Raw genomic sequence first — 23848 nt, forward strand, 5'->3', positions numbered from 1 at the left:
GTACATAGTCATTGTACACCATCGTACCCATATTGTATTCCTATATATCGGTAAATGATTAAGTTAAATTAGGTCTCTATCACAAGACAATATAAACCACCCGGTGCAAGTAATTTGAATCAGAAAATGTTTAAAGACATACCCGTATGTTTAATATATGAATGTTCTTGTTAATTCTATTCCATGTCGGTTCATTAGTCCTCAACTGAAATATGATATTTTTGTTTTATTTCATAACATATAATTCTGCCGTAAAAATGAAAATTTTGATTATAAGATAACGCATGGGGAACATAAAAGAGGAAAATAGGTTGCCTTGAAGTCGTCTTTAAAGAAATGAAAGATAAATATGGTTCGTCTTGCGTCAAATTGTGATGTTTTGCCCATGTATATCATTTGTGCTAAAACGTCTGGGCGGAGCTAATAATTTTGTTTTGTTTTCATTGGTTTAGTTTTTATGGCACTGGCCAAGTTTTAACGGATTTGGACAAAAATCATTGGACCTTTTACAAAGTGTAAACAAATTAAAGCAATAAAACTACCTATTAAGGATTTGTTTGGATTATTTTTGTGAATTATCGATGAATATTCTAAAGTGTGATTAACTCGATACCTGACGATTAGCTAGACACGTCTTGGTTCTTAAAGTAACTTGATCATCCCAGTATTCACCATAATCCGAAGATCGTCCTTTGTAAGATGATCCGAATTTAAAGGGAAAATTTAATTTTGTTACCTCAATATTATATAAAATGCTGTAGCTATCCTTGAAGCAGACAGACATAATATTATTCAAACGCAGGAGCAAGTATTAGAAAGCTGTAAACAGCTTTGAACGCAAATTTACAGGTTCGACAAATTAAGAAAAAAACATCGTGTTGAAATCTAGTTACTTGCAAAGTTACTTTTAGGTCGTTTTTTTAATATTTGAAAACAATCCTAACAGAATGCAGCATTTTCCATATCACTACCATAATGAACAATTGGCGTGTCTGCGGAATTACCAGCTTGGATTATTAGCTGCCAACAGTCAGTCTAACTCTTCATTGTTCACCATAGAGAACATTCTATCACCTAGACCTATCCAGCATCCACCTAGACCGACTCCATTCCAACTACCAAGTATGTCACAACTGCAGAGAGACTGCTTTGGTAAGTAATACAAGAACATTAGTTACAGTATCTCGGGGTTAAAAGTGTTCCTTCTGATTGTATTACATACATTGCAATGGTTCCATGTTTTCAATATTTTGAAATACCGTATATATTTTCAATTATTGTTTATAGTGCCAAAATTGCTGTTATATTTATCATTATCATAATCATATTAAAATTACACGTTTTACCTTAAATAAGCAATGTTTTTAAATGTATGTATAAAGAAAAATGAAATATATATTTCAGATGTTTGATTCGTCTTTTAAAGCAAACTATCATTTTTTTATACCAGTAATTATTTTCCCTTTTTTGTAAAAAATACAATTGTTATTATTTTTTTTTACTTATTCAAGTGAAAAAAAATGGGTTTTTTACTAAGAATTCAAAGATAAATATATATAGAAATAAAACTATTCAGCATTGCACTATGTACATCAATCCGAAATAAAATACGAGTAGAACATTTTTCTAATTCGCCATTTTTGGGGAGATAAATGTTAAGAAAATGAAAATGGAAATTTGACTGATTATCAGATTATTTTCTTATACTTTAAGATAAGCACACATCTCTTTGTTTATTCATGTTTACAAAAAGATTCCACAATGCTCGTAAATGATTGAAATTATATTTGAATTTAATGGTAAAGGAAAATCTAAAGGACAGATCTCCTCCTTATTTTATCTGAATTGAATTTGAATAGAATTTAAGACTGCTTTTAAGATCAACTTGATAATCTCAATTAATCGGTGTTAAAAAATTCTGAAATTTTCATATAAAATTACAGACGCGTTAGACAGTTATGCACTAAACTGCTCATTGACTAGTCTATAGGATTTGAACGTAAATCTTTTAAATAAGTTGTTTTATCATTTGATGATCGCTATGATGTTCATCCCGCGGCAAACGCAGATTTCTATCTAAAAATTGGTACGTTGTAAAGTCGACATTAAAATTCCACTTCAACGATGTAAAATTTAATTTTATTTAGAAGAAATGAGCGTATTGCTATTGAAAGATTTTAATTTCTATGATAAGATTAATCGCCTTTTATTTTCTTTACTGTTAATAACAAGAAAACATCGTTTAATTAAAAGGTGGCCTATTTCCTCAGCTCATAAACACATCCTCAGCTTATTAATCATTTTACAACTGAAAAGGTTTAAAAAATATAATAAGTATCCCTCAAAAGAAGTTAAGTGAAAAGTTTTTTTTTATTGTTTAGTGATAAGGAAAAAAATAACCAAACAAATCCCTGTCATTGAAGATTAACGGTACAATACTGTCATACAAAGTTCATTAGGGATTAGTCCATGTCTATTAAAGATTTCACTTTAAACCAAATAATGTCAAATATGTCATTTTATTTCAATTAAATGAAGCAAGATTCAATTAAAATGTTTAAAATAAACATTATAAAAAATAAGCATTAAAAAAACCCGCAATATGGGTAATTATTTTTTAGTCTACACTCTTTTAAGGGTGAATTATTTACTTACTTTTTATTTTTTCGGGGGGATTTCTGCATTTTCTTCTATATGGTATTTTTATTACAATATTTTCGGACACAACATAATATCGGGAAGGGACTACAAATATCTCTTTCCCAGTACATGGTGGCGCTTTACTGATGTAAAATTATTCCACATATTATGAATATTGATTGATTGATTGATTGTTGGTTGCTTAACGTCCCATATTATGAATAAGAGTCAAAATTGAACAGAAAACATATTTTTATATTTCTTCGTGATTTTGAGAACATACGAAATGCTAAAAAATGATAATCAACAAACAGAATTTCAAATTATTATTTTTGGAAGAGGGAAAAAATACCTTTAAAATATTTGCACTTTATCTATGCATGGATAAAATGTATTTCGAATACAACAACTCAAAATGAACATAAAAAAGAAAATCATTTTTCAAACGACAATTGAAATACTACATATGGATTACAGTTTGGTGAATATTTTGCAATGTATGAAATAAAATGATATTAACATACATATAAAAAAAATAACCAAAAATATGAAATTTTTCGAGATATATCTTACATGTTTGTTGAGTGTCTATGAAAAGTTAAAATATTATATTAATTTATGGATAAACATTAATTTTGTATAATAATAATCTGTCAATTTTGAAACGGAAAGCTTCAAAATGTAAAAATTTCATGTAATATATTATCTAATTTACGGATAATTCTAAATTTTTAATACTTTTTATCTGTCATTTTAAATTGCAAAATGTCAAATGTAAAACGATAACGGAAATATATTCCCCATTTATGGATATACCTAAATTTTCAATAAATATTAAGCAGCTAATTCTACATTGGCAATTTGCGAATTTCATCGATAGTCATCGCTGTTATTCGCGTAATAAAAAAATATAACGAACAAATTGCAAGTTCCAGGATTATTACTGATACCGTGTTTTAGAGTATAAGGAACAAACTTTTAATATATATACGTTGACAAAGCACATTCATTACCAGTCACGATCGAGATCAGTGGACCGATTACAGTCACACAAATACTTACACACACATAACATGATAGACATATTCCTATAAAATAACGCCTGCTTCTTTGTTATGATTTTATCTTTTGTATGTTTATTTTCCCTTGTAGTACGGTACCACTATCCTTTCCATGGGTTTTTGAATGCACTGGACTTGGAGAAAATGGGACAGAAACGTAAACGGAGACACAGAACAATCTTCACAGAAGAACAACTTGAAGAACTTGAAGGAACATTTAATAAAACACACTACCCGGATGTTATGTTGAGAGAAGAACTTGCCATGAAAGTAGAATTAAAAGAGGAAAGAGTAGAGGTTAGTATACGTCCTCAGGAGATGACCATCACATTTTTATATAACATACTTACTAACTTTAAGTTGCAAGCAGCATTTAATATTTCGAATTTTTACATCTAAATATAGAAATATATATGAATTTCAGTATATGATCCTATTTTAAAAGAGTGTGTTGAGTTTATTTTAAATTTTTGAAAGAAATCAGATATTTGTTCATCTTTGAAAAGTTTAAAAAAAATCAATAAGAATTATCTCTTTTTTAAATTTACCATAAAATATCAAAATACTTAATGAAAAATTCTCTTGTTACCCTACAAGTTAGCAAAAATTGTATTTTTTTTACCACCTGAATATTCTTTTTTAATTTTGATCCTGCAGGATATTTATTTCAAGACCCTTCAAAACAGTTTTCATTAACATAGTAAATATTAGGAATTAACTGACTAAAAAACTCAAAGAATTAAGTATAAAATTTTGATTTCAAGATTGTATTTACTGCCAATAGAGAGTGGTCTTTCTAAATTTTGTGGTGTAAAATGTTAATCATTGTTGGGCTATAACCCATGCAATATTATAATATAAATTATTATTAAAAAAAATTAATCTGTTGCGCTTTTATGCGTTATTATAAAACAGCAAGCAAATGCTCTGAACATCTAAATTTCACTTATCTACATTTATATTGAAATCACGGAACTTTTGACTTGCGCGGTAAGAAGTCAGTAGCGCGAGTCTTTGATTAGTAAAAGTAACTGGATAAAGCAAAAAGACCTTTTTACTGTTTTTTTTAATAAATGTATATAATAAACTTTGATTGGCTTGTGGTCTGACTATTTCAACGGTAAATGCTGTTATTTTCCAGAATAAAAATATAACATTTATCTATTATCTTGCCCACTAGTGGTTTTTATAGGATTCTTTTACCAATGAAAATCCGCATAAATTTTCAACGATATTTTCAAGGTTAAAATAAAGTAATGATAATGATCGCCATTCTTCTACAACTCGACTTATTCTATATCTGGAAAGTCGAACGTCTATAACATTGAAAATAGCAAGAATATTCTGTTTACCGGATTCATGTCTCTGAGACGCGAGTCCAATATAGCATGCACCTATTGTTAAACTCCATAACATTTTAAATTTCCTGTCCAGCGCCCAGGGACCTGTTTAACGAAGATGTGACTGGACAAACGCTAAGTCTTTTCTGAGGATGATATTTTGATAACGCTTAGGTATATAAATCTGACTGTTGAAGGGGCATTATTTGGGACACATTCTATAAATTGCCGTAAATATTTCAAGACCTCCTTGACCAATATCATGGTATTTTTATAACGAATTTTAGGAAAAACTAGTCGACATTCATGACAGGAAAAAAAAAGCTTATTATGTTAATACAATACTAGTAGTATGATATATAATGTGAGCTCCAATATGCGCTCTTATATACACATAATTCGCAAATGTGTTTTCGTTTTTAAAAATATTTTTGGCCACCTAAATAGATTAAAAACAAATATTGATACAAGCATTTGGACTCGACTCGGAATGTAAAAAATGAACAGTCATATTTGTAACATAAATTTTTAAAATCTGATCCTTCATCTACTGTTTATGAGTACCAGTCTAGTAAAATACCAAATGCATTCAATTTTAAGGCATATTTTCAAAATATCTATTTATAATATAGCTAGTTTCGCTCTATTCTTTATATTCGATCCTCATGGGAACAATCATTGTTTAATAAGTGTAAATATTGTCAGAACAAAACAGTCTGGGTTCTAGGTTGGATTCACATCTTTTAGACACTAGATATTTAACGTATCTGAAACAAGTGTTATACCGTAATAGACCTGTCAGTATAACAGTCACAAATTAAAAATTTAAGAGCACAGTCTGGAATTAGTTGGTAAATTTCTCCGCAGTACTGTCTGAACTAGAATGCAAGTATTGGGCATTATTCTTTCAGTTTCTCCAGTCTGGACATCTGAATCTGAATGCGTGAATATTCTAAAAAAAGTATAAGAATGATTAAATGTGCAGTATCATTCTAGACTCGATATTTCCAATTTATATAATTGTTTGTTACTTTAATAATTGATTAGGATACCATTTAAGACTTCCAGCTTTTGAATTAAAATCAGTTTCGATTATGTTTTAATGAGAACCTAACGAAATTAAAGAAACAAAATGTTCATCGTGCTATCACCTGGAACGAGATATGATATTATTATTCCTAATTTATAAAAAATGTCGTTGTAATTTCAAAGACATTAAAGAGTAAAAAGGATCCATTTTCTCGACAAATCTGTAGTCAATGTCCTCTTTTATAAATATGCTTGCAATAACTTGACGTTTGTTGTTCAGAAACCGTTTTGGCAAATGACCACACTGCCTATACCGATTTATTATTCGAAATGGGATTATCTGCTATTTTATTCCTCATTTGTAAATTATACCAGTATCAAAATTACCGGAAAAAAACATTCTTTGATCATTAAAATATCATCATCAGAACGGGCCTTGTATAAATATTATCAAGACAAAGAGGCATTAACTAAATTATTAGGTCATACATGTAAAAGCTTTTAAGCCTAGAGAAATAGTAAGAATGAACACGCGTTACAAACATATAAAGTCATTCTGATCTTGAAAATGGGAATACCGCGTACATTTCACTACAAAAATAAATATAATTCCCCTAATTTCGGGGAGGAAAGTATATATATATATATATATATGTGTGTGTGTGTGTGTGTGTGTGTGTGTGTGTGTGTGTGTGTGTGCTTAATCCAATAAACAAACGATTTTGTTAATTTGGTAAAGAAAATTTTCAAAAAGATAAAAAGAAATGAAATGAAATGAAATTAGAAACTACGTCATCGTCACGCAAAAAAGTTTTTTAAATGTCTTAAGATCACAGAGAGTTAAAGCATGATAAAGCATATAAATCTTACCACGATGATCAATTTCAACTAGTCTGTTTAATCCCATACCATTTGAATACAAGGAAATACGGGTTTAACGCCAGTAAGACACCAGTCACACATACTCTAAAAGGAAAATTTATAGGTCACCATATGACCTGCAATGATCAAAAGGCACATAGACACCAGATTTCTATAAAAAAAAACATATCGCCGTTAATGGTTAAGAGGTACAGACACCACAGAGCTCTCAAAATTCGTTGATAAAAGGAACACACACAACAGATTTTCAAAACAACCATACCGCCTTCAAAGGTTAAAAGTCAATGACACACTGGATTCCTATAAACAACCATATCGCTTTTAATGGTTAAGAGGTACAGACACAACAGAGCTCTAAAACAACCATACGACATTCGTTGATAAAAGGTACAAACACAACAGAGTTTCAAATCAACCATACCGCCTTCAATAGTTACAAGCCAATGACACACCAGATTTCTATAAACAACCATATCGCCTTCAATGGTTAGAAGACACAAACGCCATTTAGCTTTTAAACAACCATACAACCGCAATGATTAAAAGGCTAAAACACAGCAGAGTTTTAAAACAATCTTACTGCTTCAAATGGTTGAAAAGCACACACACACACTACAGAGCTCTAAAACAACCATGCGCTATTCGGTGGTAAAAGACACAAAACCATGGTGTTTTAAAACAGCCAGTGGGTTATATTAAAGGACCAGACACCACAAATTTCAAAAACAACCGTACAACCGCAATGATTAGAAGGCCAAGACACCACAGAGTTCTAAAACAACCGTACAACCGTGAAAGATTAAAAGTCACAGACACCAGAGTTTAACAACAATCTTAAAACCACAATGAATAAAAGGCACAGACACCACAGAGCTTTTGAATAACCAAATGGCATTCAATGATGAACTTAGTGAATCTGTAGCCATCTAAAACACCTCGTTCTTGCATATTCGACTGACAGAAGATCAGTAAATAGTCTAATACGTTAATACGCCTCACGTGTTACCTCTTGCTTATTATCTGTCTGTTATTTTATATTATATATTATATTTTTGGTTATCGTGTCGATTTTCTTCTTTATAATGAAATCAGTTTAAATATATTATAATAGTGTTCAGCTGAACAAAGAATTAATATACATAGTAAACCTTTGAAATATGGTATGAAAGCTACGTTTGAGTAATAAAATACTAAACACAAAAAAGTCACACAAAGAACATTTGTATATGGACGGTCATCAAAGCAATCTGCACTCGACTGAAACAGCAAATGTGATTGGGCTTTTTGAGGGTTTCAAATGTTTAGAAACTTACGAGGAAACAACTAAATTGTATAATAAAAAAAAAATCATTGACAAGATATTACTGAAAACGTTGATTATGTAAATTATGAAGGAGACCATGACTAAATCCATAATGGTAACATATGGTTCAAGATGGCGCTCAAGAAAGACAAAATCAAGGAAACAAATCTGTAATAAAATATAAAATTATTACCTAAATCATGATAAGAACAATATGAAATTTAAAGTAGGCATGATTAAGAAGAACAATAGCGTTTGACATTGTTTACTTTTAGTTGTGCCTCAAGTGGTACTCGATGTAGATAAGCTTTGAGTAAAGGTACCTGTTTACTGAATATTCAACATACCGGTTGTATCTTGTTTTTTGTTTTTTTTTTATGTAGAATTTCACTTACCATTTTCAAGGATTCTATTGTAAAGATATCCATAAAGAATTTATATAAAAAATTATGCCAAACTGGAAGCAGGTCCGTTTGTATAAAGATATTGTCCTCTTTTAAGTGTGATACTTTTTTTAGAGTTATACAGAGGCATGCATTTTATCAAAACTTACTCTTTCCAAACGTGATGATAATGAAAATCGAATCGTGTCATGGAATTAATGGACGAAAGTCTAAGGATAGAAAAATTGGGAGTCTGGCCATCCAATCAACAAGAACATACTAGTATTACTCTCTACCCTTTTTTCTATTTCTAATAATGTTGTTATTGTACAAACTACATGTAAAATTAACAGTGTTATTATGTTAACACGTTGATATAAGCGTAACCGTATTTCTTTATATTATGCAGAGTATATTATGATAATAACTTGTCTATAAAACAATTTTTCAATGTGAAATTATTGACATGTATTCTGATTTTCGAAGATATTAGGTCGGGAACTTTAGTTTATTAAGGTGCAATTTTCAATTTCACATGTGAAAAGATTTAAAAAAATACTTGGGATATTAAATGAACACAAAATTATTATCACCAATGTATGTGGTGAAAACAATACTTTATTAAATTTTCAATAATCTTAAAATTATATCTGTCCGCTTAGTGTGATCATTGTACTTTGTGTAATAAAACAGATAGGTGGTTTGCCCAACCTATGTATCATGCGCACCTGAATGCACTTTTTGGTTATTTCCAAACATTTTTTTTCAAATTCCATTTTAATAAATTTTGTTTCAAATTATTAATCATGTTCTTACTATTATTTTATTACATATGTTTGTCTATTGATGTATAAAGCCCTCATAAATAAATATACGATTGAACCATTCTAAAGTATTTTTTCTATCAATAAATAGCCAAATAATTTAATAGAAAGCTAATCGAAAGTGTACAAGTTGTTTTATTTAATATCAAAACTGTATTTCTGAGATAAGAGAAAATATTACAAGATGGCCACCAGTAAATTGTTCCATAAATGCATAAAAATCAAAGATGAACAATCCAGAAAGATTTGATTTTTATAATCCAACACAAAATAATCATACAAATGGGAATTGCTTTTACACTGTCCTATCTTAGCCACACGATCTCCGAATTACTGAAAACAACATCCAAATCACAAATATCAAAAGATCGGCTTCAAGACAAGCCACTATAAAAGAGAATTTCGTTTAAGTCACTTAGGAACTAACTTTGCGTGGAATATGAACTTCAAATGAGGCTTTTATATTTTATTATTAAGTAAAATAGCTTAACCCTGAAGTGGCTATATATGAAAACGTTTCAAAGAGTTTAGAATTACAGATCATATCTTGAAACGCTTTTCATCGTTACTCGAGAGGGTAAAGACAAAATTTAGAGCTATCGAGATGAAGATAAAAGGATATTTCTTCAAATTACCCATATCAAAATGAAAACATGGATATTATCATAACTTCTATTGTTAAAACTCAATTTCATTTATGATAAACCGTGTAAGAATTTTAAATACATCATCATTTGCGATTATCGCTTTAATGTATTGTCATTGCTAAATGGAAAAGCAGCAAATTAGCATAAAAATATTAAACCTTGATTATATATTAAACGAGACCAAAGGGACGTCAAAAGATAACATCCGTGAGGACAGAAAGCCTTTATAGAATGTAGATTATGGGAACCACCGCCTAAGTTTTGTCAACTTTACATTAAAGTATTACTGAAACAACTCACGAGTTCATAACAAAACTATCATAATACAATATTAATGCTTATAACTTCTAAAAGAACATATGCAAAACAAGACGAAATAGTTCAACCATGTATTGTTGATATTTTCTATCCAAAATATGATCATTGTAATCTATATAAACAGCGATGAGATGTGGGGGTGAACCCATTGTGACAACAACCAAACAACAAAATAAACCCAGATAAGACACTAAGAGGTTCTATTTATTAAAACGACCTGTGTTGAAAGTGGGAACTAACAGTATTGGCTTATTCTTCAACGATTTAATGTTCAGAAACCAATAACCAATCACCAAAGAAAATTTTAAATTTTCATGTTTTAAGCTTTATAACTGCAATGACGACTAATTCAGAAAGATCACGTGTGGCCTCTACTTTAATTAAAGACCATTTTGATATACTATTCTTGATTTTGTTTTATTCCATTCTCCACAAGATTTAAAAGTGTTCATGCAATACATGTTAACAGACATAATCTAATAAAAAAAATGGTTTATGGTAATTGTGCACCTGATTTGTTCTGCTTCGAATTATTTTATTCCTCTTATTATATTAAATTTATTGTCTGTGTAAAATATGGAGGTGGAAAGAAAAGCAAAGGAAATGAAGGATGGACGGGTTAAAACATTGAGCAGTAGCACGTGTTTTATGGTTACATTTGTCTTTTGTTAGTTGGGCATTAACCAATCATAACATCTGATTTACTATGATACACATTGTTAATTCAAATTTTAATTTTGTACGTTGGACATGAATCACAAAAACATAATTCAGAAAAAGAACATAAACTTCAATTCTATATATCATAAAATTATTTTACAATTACAACCATTTATAAGTATGAATTTTAAATCATTTTTACCGGCTAGTGGAAGAAGTCTTTTAAAACAAACAAGTCTTTTTTTAGAGAAAGTTAGAAAAATGTCGGTAATATTGTAGTAATTCAATCTAGCTCTTTGTAGATGATCGACATAAAAAGATATAAAGTAAGATATGCAGATATGATAAATGTGTTGTCTTGTAATTTGGTTGTTTACACTCGTCCTGTGGTCTTTGGTGGGTAATTGTCTCATTGACAACCATACCACAAATTTGGTTGTTTACACACGTCCTGTGGCCTTTGGTGGATAGTTGTCTCATTGACAACCATACCACAAATTTGGTTGTTTACACCCGTCATATGGTCTTTGGTGGATAGTTGTCTCATTGACAACCATATCACAAATTTAGTTGTTTACACCCGTGCTGCGGCTTTTGGTGGATAGTTGTCTCATTGACAACCATACCACAAATTTAGTTGTTTACACCCGTCCTGTGGTCTATGGTGGATAGTTGTCTCATTGACAACCATACCACATCTACTTAATCTTTTTTTATATTAACAATTATGTAATTTTTTTGCTGAAGTTTTATTTTTGGTTTAAATGAAATCCTTTAAGATATATAATGACTTACAGTTCCCAGTTATACACTGACAATCTTTGTGAACATTTCTGCCCTCTATAGCACCAGTATCCCACAGTTTTTAAATCTAAAGTTGATACACTATCTGTTACATCTGTGCTTAAATACTTAAATTTTTAGTTGTACAATTACTTATCTGATGAAATCAGGGCTGTCTTTTTAGAACTTTTTTTCAGTATTGATTTGTTTCAGTACTTATTTAATACTTTGTTAGCATGGTTAGTAGTGTATGTATACAGCCTTTTCAGTATTAATTCAGTAATGAATTTTCATTACTGTATATATATATATATTCAATTTAGACTTATTTATATTTTTTCGTTTGGGCTTGTATTATATTTGCCTTCGGGTTTATATGATCCGTTCATCCTATTTCGACTCTTCAAAATTCAAGAGTCTATCCCAAATTGAGGTAAATTATATGGCCTTCCAAATACCGTTTCGATTCCTAACATCACTGAAGAGACATTAATTGTCGAAATCCGGATATGGTGTACAAAAACCTTTGCACCTTTTGTTTGCGGTATATCATCTTTTCCGCAAGTTTATTGTTTTCTGTTTAGTATTAAATTTAAAATTAAGATCCATTTATTACATCGGTGATCCGTTTATTTGGCAATCGCCAATGGCAGTCAGCAGGGTTTAAGAACATTTGTTGTTCGACCTGTTAGTCAAATGCGTTTTGTTAAAATATACTTTTTCACTATTTTGGTCTTTTGGAAAATGTTGTTTGTGCTGTTTTTAGACCCCTCTAACAAGAAATTTGTTTTGCATGCACACGTATAAAAATTGCGGTTTTTATCCAACGCAATCATAGGTTTGAACGTTGTTTTCAATTTAGACTTATATATATATATATATATATATATATATATATATATATATATATATATATATATATATATTTTAAGTACGTCTAAACAAGTGACAACTCTAGGACAGATCCATCCATTGGATCACCAGTGAAGGTGATGCACGGCTAAAAACACATATTATATTCATAATTGCTCTAAATATTGGTTGCAGATTAGCTAAGATATCTGTTCTAAAGGATCGTAAGATAAAGTCACAGAAATAATTAGTACAGATAACTTAGCTAATCTGCAATCAATTCCATCTTCATGCCTAATATATCATGTACTGTGTTACAACTCTAGATTCTACTGACGAGGAAAGGTAATACTAGGCCACCAAAAGCTGAAACAAAAGTTCAGTCTAGGTGGCCGAGTGGTCTATAGCGCTGGACACAGTGCAGGCGGTGTTGTCTCGATATCCCAATAGCATGAGTTCGAATCCCGGCGAGGGAAGAACAAAAATTTGCTTCCGCAAATTTGCAGATTTAACATTGTTGTGCTGATATATATTGTTAAGTATACTGACATTTTTCACTGTTGACAGCAACAGTATTGAAAGAGAGGTACTTTAAACAAAACTATAAAATTAATTCTGAAATAGTGTTGGAAAAATAATTCTGAAACAGTTTTTGTCAGTTATAAGTCAGTACTGAAAAAAATAGCAGTGCTAAAAAAATCAGTACTGTAGACATCAATACGGAAACAGAACTGTAAATAATGTAATAAAGTACAATCCAGTGCAAATATATGACAGATTGTAATCATATTAATGTGTTGAGATATAAAAATAAGAAGACGTGGTATGATTGCCAATGAGACAAATCTCCACAATAGACCAAATGACATAGAAGTTAACAACTATTAGATCTATATTTTATCAAGAAATATCATCATAATAGTATAAATTGGAAGCAAATTATTGTGTTTAGATCCATATTTTATCAAGAAATAATAGAACACCAACATATATCATAACACATGTTACGAACATTTGTGGACTATTAAATCAAGTAAACCTTTGAAATTTTTAATAATTCGTATGGAGTCTGTTCATCCTATGTAATTCTCACTTATCTGATATTTTTTAAATCATTAATCTTGACAAAAGATATATATGGAAGTTTTTTTCATATCCAGTTTTAGGCATTAACTTTTTAGCGTCTTCTAGCTACTGCTCTTTATTGATCATCGACAAAATTCACACTCGTGTGAAAATTATTATTCAGCTTAAACTTGTTAAATTTGAGTAATAAAACATATTCCGATATGAATCCTGCTTCATGTTTAAAATATCAGTGTGCAAGACTATTAAACTCATAAGTTGTCTGATTTTACTGTGAGGAATGTTTATAAAGTTATATAGAAACCAAATATATTTAAGTACATCCTCAATTTCTATTAACTAACTTGGTATAAGTTGGTCTGTGAGAAATATTTCCACGACTTTAAGCGTCCCTGCACGTCAATTGTTGTCATCCGTCCGTCATATTTTATCTTTTCACATTTTGAGACTACTTAGCTAATATCAATTTACAGCATCTATGTATATATTGGAAATATACTTATTAATTCCAGTCATTTTGACCGTTGAAAGCAATTCTTTATTTTGATCGGTCGTTTTTCAAAAATGATTCCTTTTCGAAAGTATAAGGCTATATATTTCGAAACTTTTTTAATACTTGATTGCGTGATCATCAATGAGAATGAGAGAATGTCATGTGGGAGAATGCTACACAAGTTAAAAGTGAACCCTATGAGAAATAATATTTGCATTCGCTACTATTGAACTGATGGGCAATCTGATGGACACTGATCATGTTGTCCCGATAATACGAAAGATATGGTACCACAGACAAAACATGGTTTTGAATGTTCGATTACCTCCAGACTTATATTCCACTGAAATAAAAATCAAATATTCATAACCTTAATTTAAACTGTTAACTTAAAATTTTCCAATACTCTTAAATTAGTAATGTATTGCATTATAACTGTTGCGTAACAGGTGGATCAAATTTGCTTCAGTTATTTGTCATCGCAAAAAACAACAATGTTTCTTATTCACATTTAAAGAGTACGACAGAGAATCAAAATGAAAACTGGAGTATTCAGCCAAACTCTGTGATAACCTTTAGCACATTTTGACCCTCTAATTATGTACCGTATTCTATTTACTTTTTCAAGTTAGTGGTCATCCTGTTTGTACTCTTTGTAGGTTTTTTTTATCGTCGGTTTTACTTTTGTAAACTTATGGTTTAGATATAGGCAAAGGCAGAGCGCGCATGCAAAACTGATGTAACCCCACACATTGTGTACTTATTCTACATCATGCTATCTGGTCCATGTGTTGTTGGTTGTTGTTTGTCTCTGTGTGTGAACCTATTTTTTATGGGGCCGAGTGTTCGTAGTTGGTGCGGTTTAGAATTTCTCAAAATTCCTGTTACCTTTTATATATTACTGAACTCTAGAATTCCTTTAATTTGTCTTTTTTGTGATTTTTTAAATGCTGTTGGATTGCTACCTTGTTGAAATGCACATTAATTCTCATTTTATTTGTATTGTCATTTTAATAAGACATTTGACTCATAATTTAACTAAACGGTTTCAGACGAATACAAGAAAGCAGCTTTGTTTTACATAAAAATATGAAAAAGCCATAAAAACATTTCATGGTATTTCGATAATGCTATTAACTAAAAGGTGCTAATAAAAATATAATGTATAACTGAGGAGGCGCGATAAATTATGCAGAAAGCAATCAATTTGAGGAAATTGTGTTTGAATTAGATATAACACGTTTTAAGAATTATGGAGATAATGTTTCATATGCAGTAATTGCCATGTACAATTTTGTTTGATCTTTGCAGGTATGGTTTAAAAACAGAAGAGCAAAGTGGCGAAAACAAAAGCGTGAGGAGGAAGCTGCAAAACAAAAGACTACCAAAACAGAGACAAAAACACAAAAATGTGAAACTGTAGTTAATGATACAAACCCCTCAAATGAGGAGATGGGAGAAGATATGACAATCTCCGTAGATGACGAGGAAAGTATTGTGTCAGACAGTCGGTTATGTTCAAGTTCAGACGAGGAGTGTGGGGATAATGCAGCCTCCATTCCAGATAATGACGTCACAACAGGAACTGATTTAAATCAACATCATGGCAAATGTCCATTAAATTCAGTATATGAAAGAACAGAGAATGAAAATTTACCGGATAAAGCAGACAGTCAGGATGTTAAGACAATGTGTAATTCATGATTTGATTTTTTTTCCGAGACACATTATCTTGTAGTCATCATTTAATATCCTTTTACACTCTTTAACGGACAATTTTCCGCTTTGCACTTCAAGATAAAATATCTAGTCTTTGTAGATTACAAACTAACGTGCGATAAGCTATTATGCCTACAGACCTGTCTAAAGTGAACGTGGATACTTTTATGTCGTGTAAGAGACCAAAACTTAATGTGAAAACTTGTATTAAATCATATTCAAATTTATAATAAAAACCATGAAAATATTTACATAATCAATGTGTACGAAAATGTTTTTGTTATAACGTGAACACTTTACAACATGATGTTTCACAAGTAGCCCCGTCTTCAGTTGAGTTTTTATGTATCCACGCAGTCTTTCGTTTTGTCGACTGTGGTTTGTCTGGTAATCGTTTCTAAGCTTTATGGTATTGTTTATCCAATTTCGAAATATGATTTGTGATTGTCCTTTAGTGTCTTCTTTCTGTGTTTTCAACTTAGACTTCAGTTATGAAAGTTATCTTTTTTCTTGTAGATTGTTTTAAGGACTGCAAACATTTAAGGTTTCCATCCCTATGGCTTGTCGTGTTTCTTACATCAGTTGTCTGGTCTCTTTGGCTTACCTGTTTTCTAAATGTACTGTTATATTCTCAGTATATATATAACAATTTCAGAATTTTCCATTTACAAAACAAATCTTTGTTATTCATCCTCTAGTAATTGGTAGCAGAGCCTATGTATGGTTTAATTGTTATTCATCCTCTAGTAGATGGTAGCAGAGCCTATGCATGGTTTAATTGTTATTCATCCTCTAGTAGATGGTAGCAGAGCATATGCATGGTTTAATTTTTATTCATCCTCTAGTAGATGGTAGCAGAGCCTATGAATGGTTTAATTGTTATTCATCCTCTAGTAGATGGCAGCAGAGCCTATGCATGGTTTAATTGTTATTCATCCTCTAGTAGATGGTAGCAGAGCCTCATCCTCTAGTCGATGGTAGCATAGCCTCATCCTCTAATAGATGGTAGCAGAGCCTCATCCTCTAGTAGATGGTAGCAGAGCCCCATCCTCTAGTAGATGGTAGCAGAGCCTCATCCTCTAGTAGATGGTAGCAGAGCCCCATCCTCTAGTAGATGGTATAAATGTAGCAGAGTCTCATCCTCTAGTAGATGGTAGCAGAGCCTGATCCTCTAGTAGATGGTAGCAGAGGCTCATCCTGTAGTAGATGGTAGCAGAGGCTCATCCTGTAGTAGATGGTAGCAGAGCCTATACCTGGTTTATATTTGGTATATTTGCCTTTCTTTGGTTGTGCAGATGATATGATGCCGATTTTTTGTTTCCTAAAGTTACACATAATTATGATAATAATGATGTTTGATTTACTTATTTTTGATAACACAGAATATATAATAAACAGTATGGCTTTCATGGAAATTGAAATATATAGACTGTCCAGAACAAAATGCCCCATCTAATATCAGAATCAAATGACTGTTCCCTATCTAACCAAAGTATGAACAACATGGATACCAACGAATGCCTATTAAATTGAGGCGTCTGCTGTGTTGAATTCTTTCTTTTATATCAATATGTTCCAAATAAGTATAAGCATTTGTTTTGTTTGAAACCCGATACCAGCATATACATGATACATGTTACAAATAGAAAAACTAAAATACGTAAGTGTGATGGGTATGTTTTATTGTGATATTAACCAACTTTAATATATAACAGTTGAATTATAAATTTTCGTTTAAATGAAGACGCTGGTATTGTTTTATCTCAAAATTTTAACATTTCACGAAAACAATAAAATTTGTCTTGTATGGAAGAATTTGATTATTTCGAAAGATGCCTCAAATAATTTAATAGCATGATAGATTGTACTGTAAATAAACAATCTTATATGATTGCAAGAAACCGAAAACCGAAAAACAGCAATCATGATTTATTTTTTATTTCATTTTTATGTTGGTTTTTTTTGGGGTTTTTTGGGTTTTTTTCTTTTTTTTTTTTTTTTAAATGAATATGTTATAACAACTGTTTTAAATTTCAAGGTATATTTATAAAAAAAAACAATGGCAAAACATACTATTACCAATTCGAGAAATTCCTTTCAATAAGTTATTTTGTGATTGACCTTGTACATGAAAACGATTGGCTGAAATAGGCGTTACAGCCAAACTCCAACTTGACTTTGGCAGTCATTTCAGTTGGACATGTAAAATTAATTAAAGGCAAATGAGATGTTTTTTTCATCCATTTTACTAATCTTCCTCTTTTAAACCGTGATAATCTTTTAATTCCTTCTTACGATGTGTATGTTTCACAATTCATGGTCATTAATGCAGTGACATTTTATATTTCAATAAACGTTACCTATTTATAAATGATCAATTATTAAGTCAATGATTTCGTTACCCCATATTACTCAAAATAACTAATAAATTATTGTATAGATGCAAAGATTTGTTTTGAACGTCCGGCTGTACCGGTAGAAATCTTTTTATAGGAGGGATAATACAGCTTATCTTTTTCTGCGATGATGTTTATAGATCCCGTGAAGTAAGACACAATATATATGAACTTTTTTTTGTTTTTCGAATACGCTAATTCTAGAAGGTTACCAATTCATCAACATAGTAAGATCTTTGAATATTTTCTTTATCGGTATCAACATTGATTCTATTTGTAATAGTTTGATGCATAACTAAACATTTCAAATATCCCACAGACGTCGACTGCGACCGCGCAACAGTGTTGCCAATGACTCCGACTGCAACCATGGAATTGATGGTAGACATCATCCAATCAAAATTGGCGTAACATGCCAAATTCGTTTTGGTTTATTGATTTTAACCGGAGAGAACCTGGTTTATTTCAGCTGAAGTTGTGCTTTGAGCTATAGCTTTCAGTCATTGCAAGTCTTTTAGAACGCCAAAGATCTGACTCAGCGTATTAAACTATAACAAAGCTTGGTATATTCCTACAAATGCATTTAAGTGTCCTGAATTAAGTAAGAGAATTGTGATGGGAGTAAACTAAACTACATGTTTAAAATGATCAACTTGTAACTTTAAATATAACCAGTAGTAATGCTTGCATTCACCTTACAAACGTCACAATACAAAAGAAAACAATCCGACCTCGGCGTCTAATGTGTTTATATAATTTGTTTTTGTGCTTTATTACCGATCAGATAAGTCGAGCCTTTCCCAACTGAATTTAACAGTTTGTTCGTCGTTGTGCTGTCACACCCTGTCCCATGCTAGGGAGTGTTGAAAAAATAAATCTTAAAAAATTAATAGACAAAGAAAACCCCCAAAACAACACCAACACAATTCAAAATACAAATTGAAGCTCCATTGCAAAATTTGTACAAACCATTCGAGCAGAAAAATGAGAGTAACATGCGTTTGCATGACAAAACTTATATTCACATTCTAGAGAAAAAAAATGAATATTTGACCAAATAAGAACAAAAAAGCCAGAAGCTTGTAAACTAACCGAACAGAAAATAGAGTTAACAATAACTCAACATATCATATGGAAGTTTGGCTGTACCCGTAGAAACGTATTACAAATTGGATGTCACATCCTAATTTTACGGTGATGTTGTTTATAGAGCCCGTACATTTTGATACGATCTGTGTAATCTTAACACGATCTTTCAAATGATTATTTTTAAGGTTATTAATTTAAAACTAGTAAGGTCTTTGAATATTGTTTTTAAAGATACAAACATTGATTTTGCTATCAATAAATTAAAACATAACTAAATGTAATTACTATACAGCTATGGACATTTACGGTCCTACATTCTGTCGATACTTAAATTTTGCCATGGCACTTTATATCATGTTTTTCTCTGACGGTTTATGACGCCTTTACACTAAATCTATTAGATGTGTACTGATTTTTTTTGTCTTTGATACATGATTTTTTTTATTAATTGTTATTGGCTTCGAACTAGCTTTCAGTAACTGAGTTCTCTCAGATTAGTACTTTGTGTCTTTAAGTCTTTTTGTTGGTTGTTTTTGTGTGCTTTGAGTCTATCTGATGAGTCAAGACTTTTTCAGTTGATTATTGTAGTTTGTTCTCAACATAAAATCCGGATTAGGGGGAAGTTGGGCACCCGCCAACATGTCTAACCCCGCCACATTCTGTATGTGCCTGCCCCAAGTCAGGAGCCAGTAATTCAGTGGTTGTTGTTTGTTGCTGTATATCATATTTGTTTTTTTGTTTGTTAATTGATTATTGAGTAAATACATCAGGATGTTAGTTTTCTCGTTTGAATTGTTCTACATTTGTCATGTCAAGGCCTTTTATAGCTTGCTATGCGATACATTTGGTGTCTGGTGGAAACTTTTCTCATTTGCAACAATACCAAATTTTCTTATTTTTATATTACTTTTCATACATATACACCCCGCACAAACTTTGATAAGAACTGTCATCTCAAATCATATTTCTATATTCTGTCTGTCTTCCATGTGTTTTGAATGATCTTTTTCTGGTCACATTATTCTATTTTCTCGTACAAAATCATTATAACTTTTGCCACAATGTCATGCTTTTCTCAGGCTACTTTATCCTAAATCCGTTGCAGGTGTACTGAATGAAATGTTAGTAAGGAAAACATGGTTTATTTATCAGTTGCAATTGGGCTTATGACTAGGTTTCGGTACTTTGTGTCATTTGACTTTTTGTCTGTTTTTTTGCATAGTAGTACCAAACAGATAAGTCAAGACCAACTAGTTTTGCATAGTAGTACCAAACAGATAAGTCAAGACCAACTAGTTTTACATAGTAGTACCAATCACATAAGTCAAGACCAGCTAGTTTTACATAGTAGTACCAAACAGATAAGTCAAGACCAACTAGTTTTACATAGAAGTACCAATCAGATAAGTCAAGACCAACTAGTTTTACATAGTAGTACCAAACAGATAAGTCAAGACCAACTAGTTTTACAGCTTGTTCTGATATTGTGGTGATAAACCAATGTCCACAGGTTGGGGTGGGTGAAGCATCCACAGATTTTTCTTAATTTAGAGGCAACAGTACTTTACCGATGTTCAAACTCATATCTCCATTATCATTAGAAAAATAAAACAGAGGGAATCGCAAGAACTCCAAAAAGAAATAAACCGGGTGCGTAGACATGGTAAGTTTTTCTTGTTCTTGTACACATCATTGTCATTTGGTCTTTAATGGAAAGTTGTTTCATTGGCAATTAAGAAAATTCTCCAAGACTTGCAGCTGTTTAAAAATTGCTGAAATAGAAAATAAAATAGAATGATGAAAAATAGTAAGAAGATACTATTATGTCTTCAAAACTTGATATATAAATTTAAACAATGACCAGAAGAAACAAAAAAAGACAAAAATAAAAGCACCAGTTCACAAAACAATACACAGAAAGCTTAAAGATTGAGCAACATAAATCCAACCAAATACCGGGACAGAAACTATCCACCCTTCAGACCTCCTGATTTCATCCAGATTTTGTTGTGATTTGAGTTGAAACCTTGTTTTATACTATCTTCATTTTCTACACAGTTTTTGTTGTTGTTCAAAATGGTTTTACAACTAAATGCTGCCAGGTAATTATAATGTATATACGATAAGAGAAAGGGCACAAGAAAGACTTGATGGAACAGATCCAATTAAAGAACTTCCCACTTTAAAAATTAAACAGATCCTTGCCTAAGTTGCAACAACGCAATTAAAGCTATCAATCGACTAAATTATTGTCCAATATATAAAGTGTTTTTTCTTCCTGAAAAAGGGTTACATTCAAGTTAAATCACAATTAACTATTATACTATTGCAATATTTCTAATATCATAACTTGATATTTTATAGCACTCTAAAATTCCGATTAAACTATAACAAAGCTGTGTATATTCACACGAATGTAAGCGTGTTGAATCAAGTAAGATAATTGTGACTGGAGGAAACTAAACTACATGTTTAAAATGATCAACTTGTAACTTTAAATATAGCCAGTAGTAATGCTTTATTTCACCTTACAAACGTCACAATATAAAAGAATACAATTCTATAATACATCAACCGCTTTAATAGTATCGAATCAGTGTACTCGCCATGAGTGCGGGAGGTTGTAGGTTCAATACCCAATGAGGTCGCTCCAAAGAGTTTAGAATAGTTATTTACAGCTTCTTTACTAGGCATGCAGCATCTGAGAATGAGCAAAGACTTGACCACTCGGAATCAGCATAATTTATCCGGCCAGGGTGGCATGTCTTCCTGTAGGATGTAAGCCTGTGAGTTAGCGGCAGGTCGATTACATAGTAATCGAAATCAATAGAATTGATTGAATTAAAAGATTTTTATCTGGTTTCATTTTAGTTCGGTTTTATTGTGTACATTTGGTTAATCAACTGATAGAGAAACAAAGGGAATAGGTGAATGTTTACAAAACTAGTTCTATCATATGTTGATGTTACTGTTCCAAGGCAGAATCCTCGTCAGTTTGTCATTTATTTCTAAGCTGGTTTTGACTATTAAGGAACTTGTGGCAATGACATTTATATGGGAGTGACTTGGATTGATTCGTGTGTCACGAGAGGAGTTAAGATATTTCTTTTGTGTTAAAAGGTGTTGTTGGGTTGCTGCCAAACTGATCTGTACCCCGAATCTCGATTTATTCAAAATGATCATCTAGAAAATACTAATGAAAAGAAAAAATAAACGCTAAGTCATAGCCCCATTGCTTTCTATATTAAATTCTGCAATTTTAAGCATTCATTACTATTTTGTTTCAAGTTTTAATTAAGTGAAAGTCGTTTTATGTCAAAACTATATCTTATCCTGGCTTGTGCTAAACATTGAACATACCTTTAATTGAATATAAGAGCGCACTGGTTCCCGAGAGTTTGGAAGTACAAAACAGGAACTGCTGGTGTGAGCAATAGGAAAAATATGCCCTCCTATTTCAATTTCATATATTTTTTTTATCATTCAAAACAAATTTTCAACAAGGGTTCTACAGTGGTCCAATGCCTATTGGGCTTTCAGTTGATACAAAAACTATCAGTTACAGCTATGCATCTCCCTGAAGGCACGTGCATATAATTATAATTTGTTTGTTATAACAACCTATAACTAATAGGGTTGAATTTAATAACAACTTAAAACTAATAGGGTTGTATTTATTTTTAACTAAAAAAATATCTATTTAGGTTACAAAAATCGAGAAAATATACAGGGAAAGCGGTAGTATTTATTCTTCCATAGGCGACAATACTATCATTTTCTAAACTTACCACTTTTTTATAATGAAAACCTGGACAAAACAGTTATGTGTGATGTTAGTACTTTATTATTCTGTTTCAGAAATTGAAGCCGAATGGTATCCATGCCCACCGTCATTTTACACTGCAGTTATTCATAAATAAATAAAAAAAAATATATTGTACCCTTACATCCAATCACATCCCTCCTAAGTTGACTCCCTTCACCTGCCTTTGGTACACGAAAGGCCAACCTAAAGCTAGGGAAATGTATTACTACTTTTTTCTCTATAAGTATACAACTGTCTATCTATCTGCCTGAACAAATCATCGCCATCCGTATCGTACAGGTTTTCGAGACGTTCCGGTTATCTGGGATAAAAAAAAATACATAAACGCTACAGTTTTATAAAAGTAATGACATATCTAAACAAAGTGTAATAAAAAATATTAATAAGAGAATCCACTTTTCGCGTTCTAATAGGTGACGTCATAGAACGGATTGTTCTATTTTTTGGAAAAGACAGTTTTGCTTTCGATGTTTTTAAAGACTTTGTTTTGATTCGCCAATGATTTGAGCAAACCATC

The 23848-nt window shown here is 31.3% G+C and overlaps 1 protein-coding gene across 1 annotated transcript; it reads left to right on the forward strand.

Moving 5' to 3' along the window:
* Positions 1 to 527: 527 nt before the first annotated feature.
* On the forward strand, positions 528 to 16276 carry LOC127698498 (diencephalon/mesencephalon homeobox protein 1-A-like). The gene is made up of 3 exons (XM_052202004.1): positions 528 to 1152; positions 3793 to 3998; positions 15613 to 16276. The coding sequence occupies exons 1-3, from the start codon at positions 948 to 950 to the stop codon at positions 16003 to 16005; spliced, it is 804 nt and encodes a 267-aa protein (XP_052057964.1). The 5' UTR covers positions 528 to 947; the 3' UTR covers positions 16006 to 16276.
* Positions 16277 to 23848: the final 7572 nt, after the last annotated feature.

Source organism: Mytilus californianus, unplaced genomic scaffold (genome assembly GCF_021869535.1).
Source record: "Mytilus californianus isolate M0D057914Y unplaced genomic scaffold, xbMytCali1.0.p SCAF_4, whole genome shotgun sequence".
Lineage (NCBI taxonomy): Eukaryota > Metazoa > Mollusca > Bivalvia > Mytilida > Mytilidae > Mytilus > Mytilus californianus.

What these genes read in the sequence shown, in the direction of transcription:
- LOC127698498 (XM_052202004.1), top strand. Translation starts at nt 948, where the DNA reads ATGCAGCATTTTCCATATCACTACCATAATGAACAATTGGCGTGTCTG. An exon ending in ACTGCAGAGAGACTGCTTTG is followed by an intron (nt 1,153 to 3,792) that starts GTAAGTAATACA and finishes TTTCCCTTGTAG; the next exon opens with TACGGTACCACTATCCTTTC. An exon ending in TAAAAGAGGAAAGAGTAGAG is followed by an intron (nt 3,999 to 15,612) that starts GTTAGTATACGT and finishes TGATCTTTGCAG; the next exon opens with GTATGGTTTAAAAACAGAAG.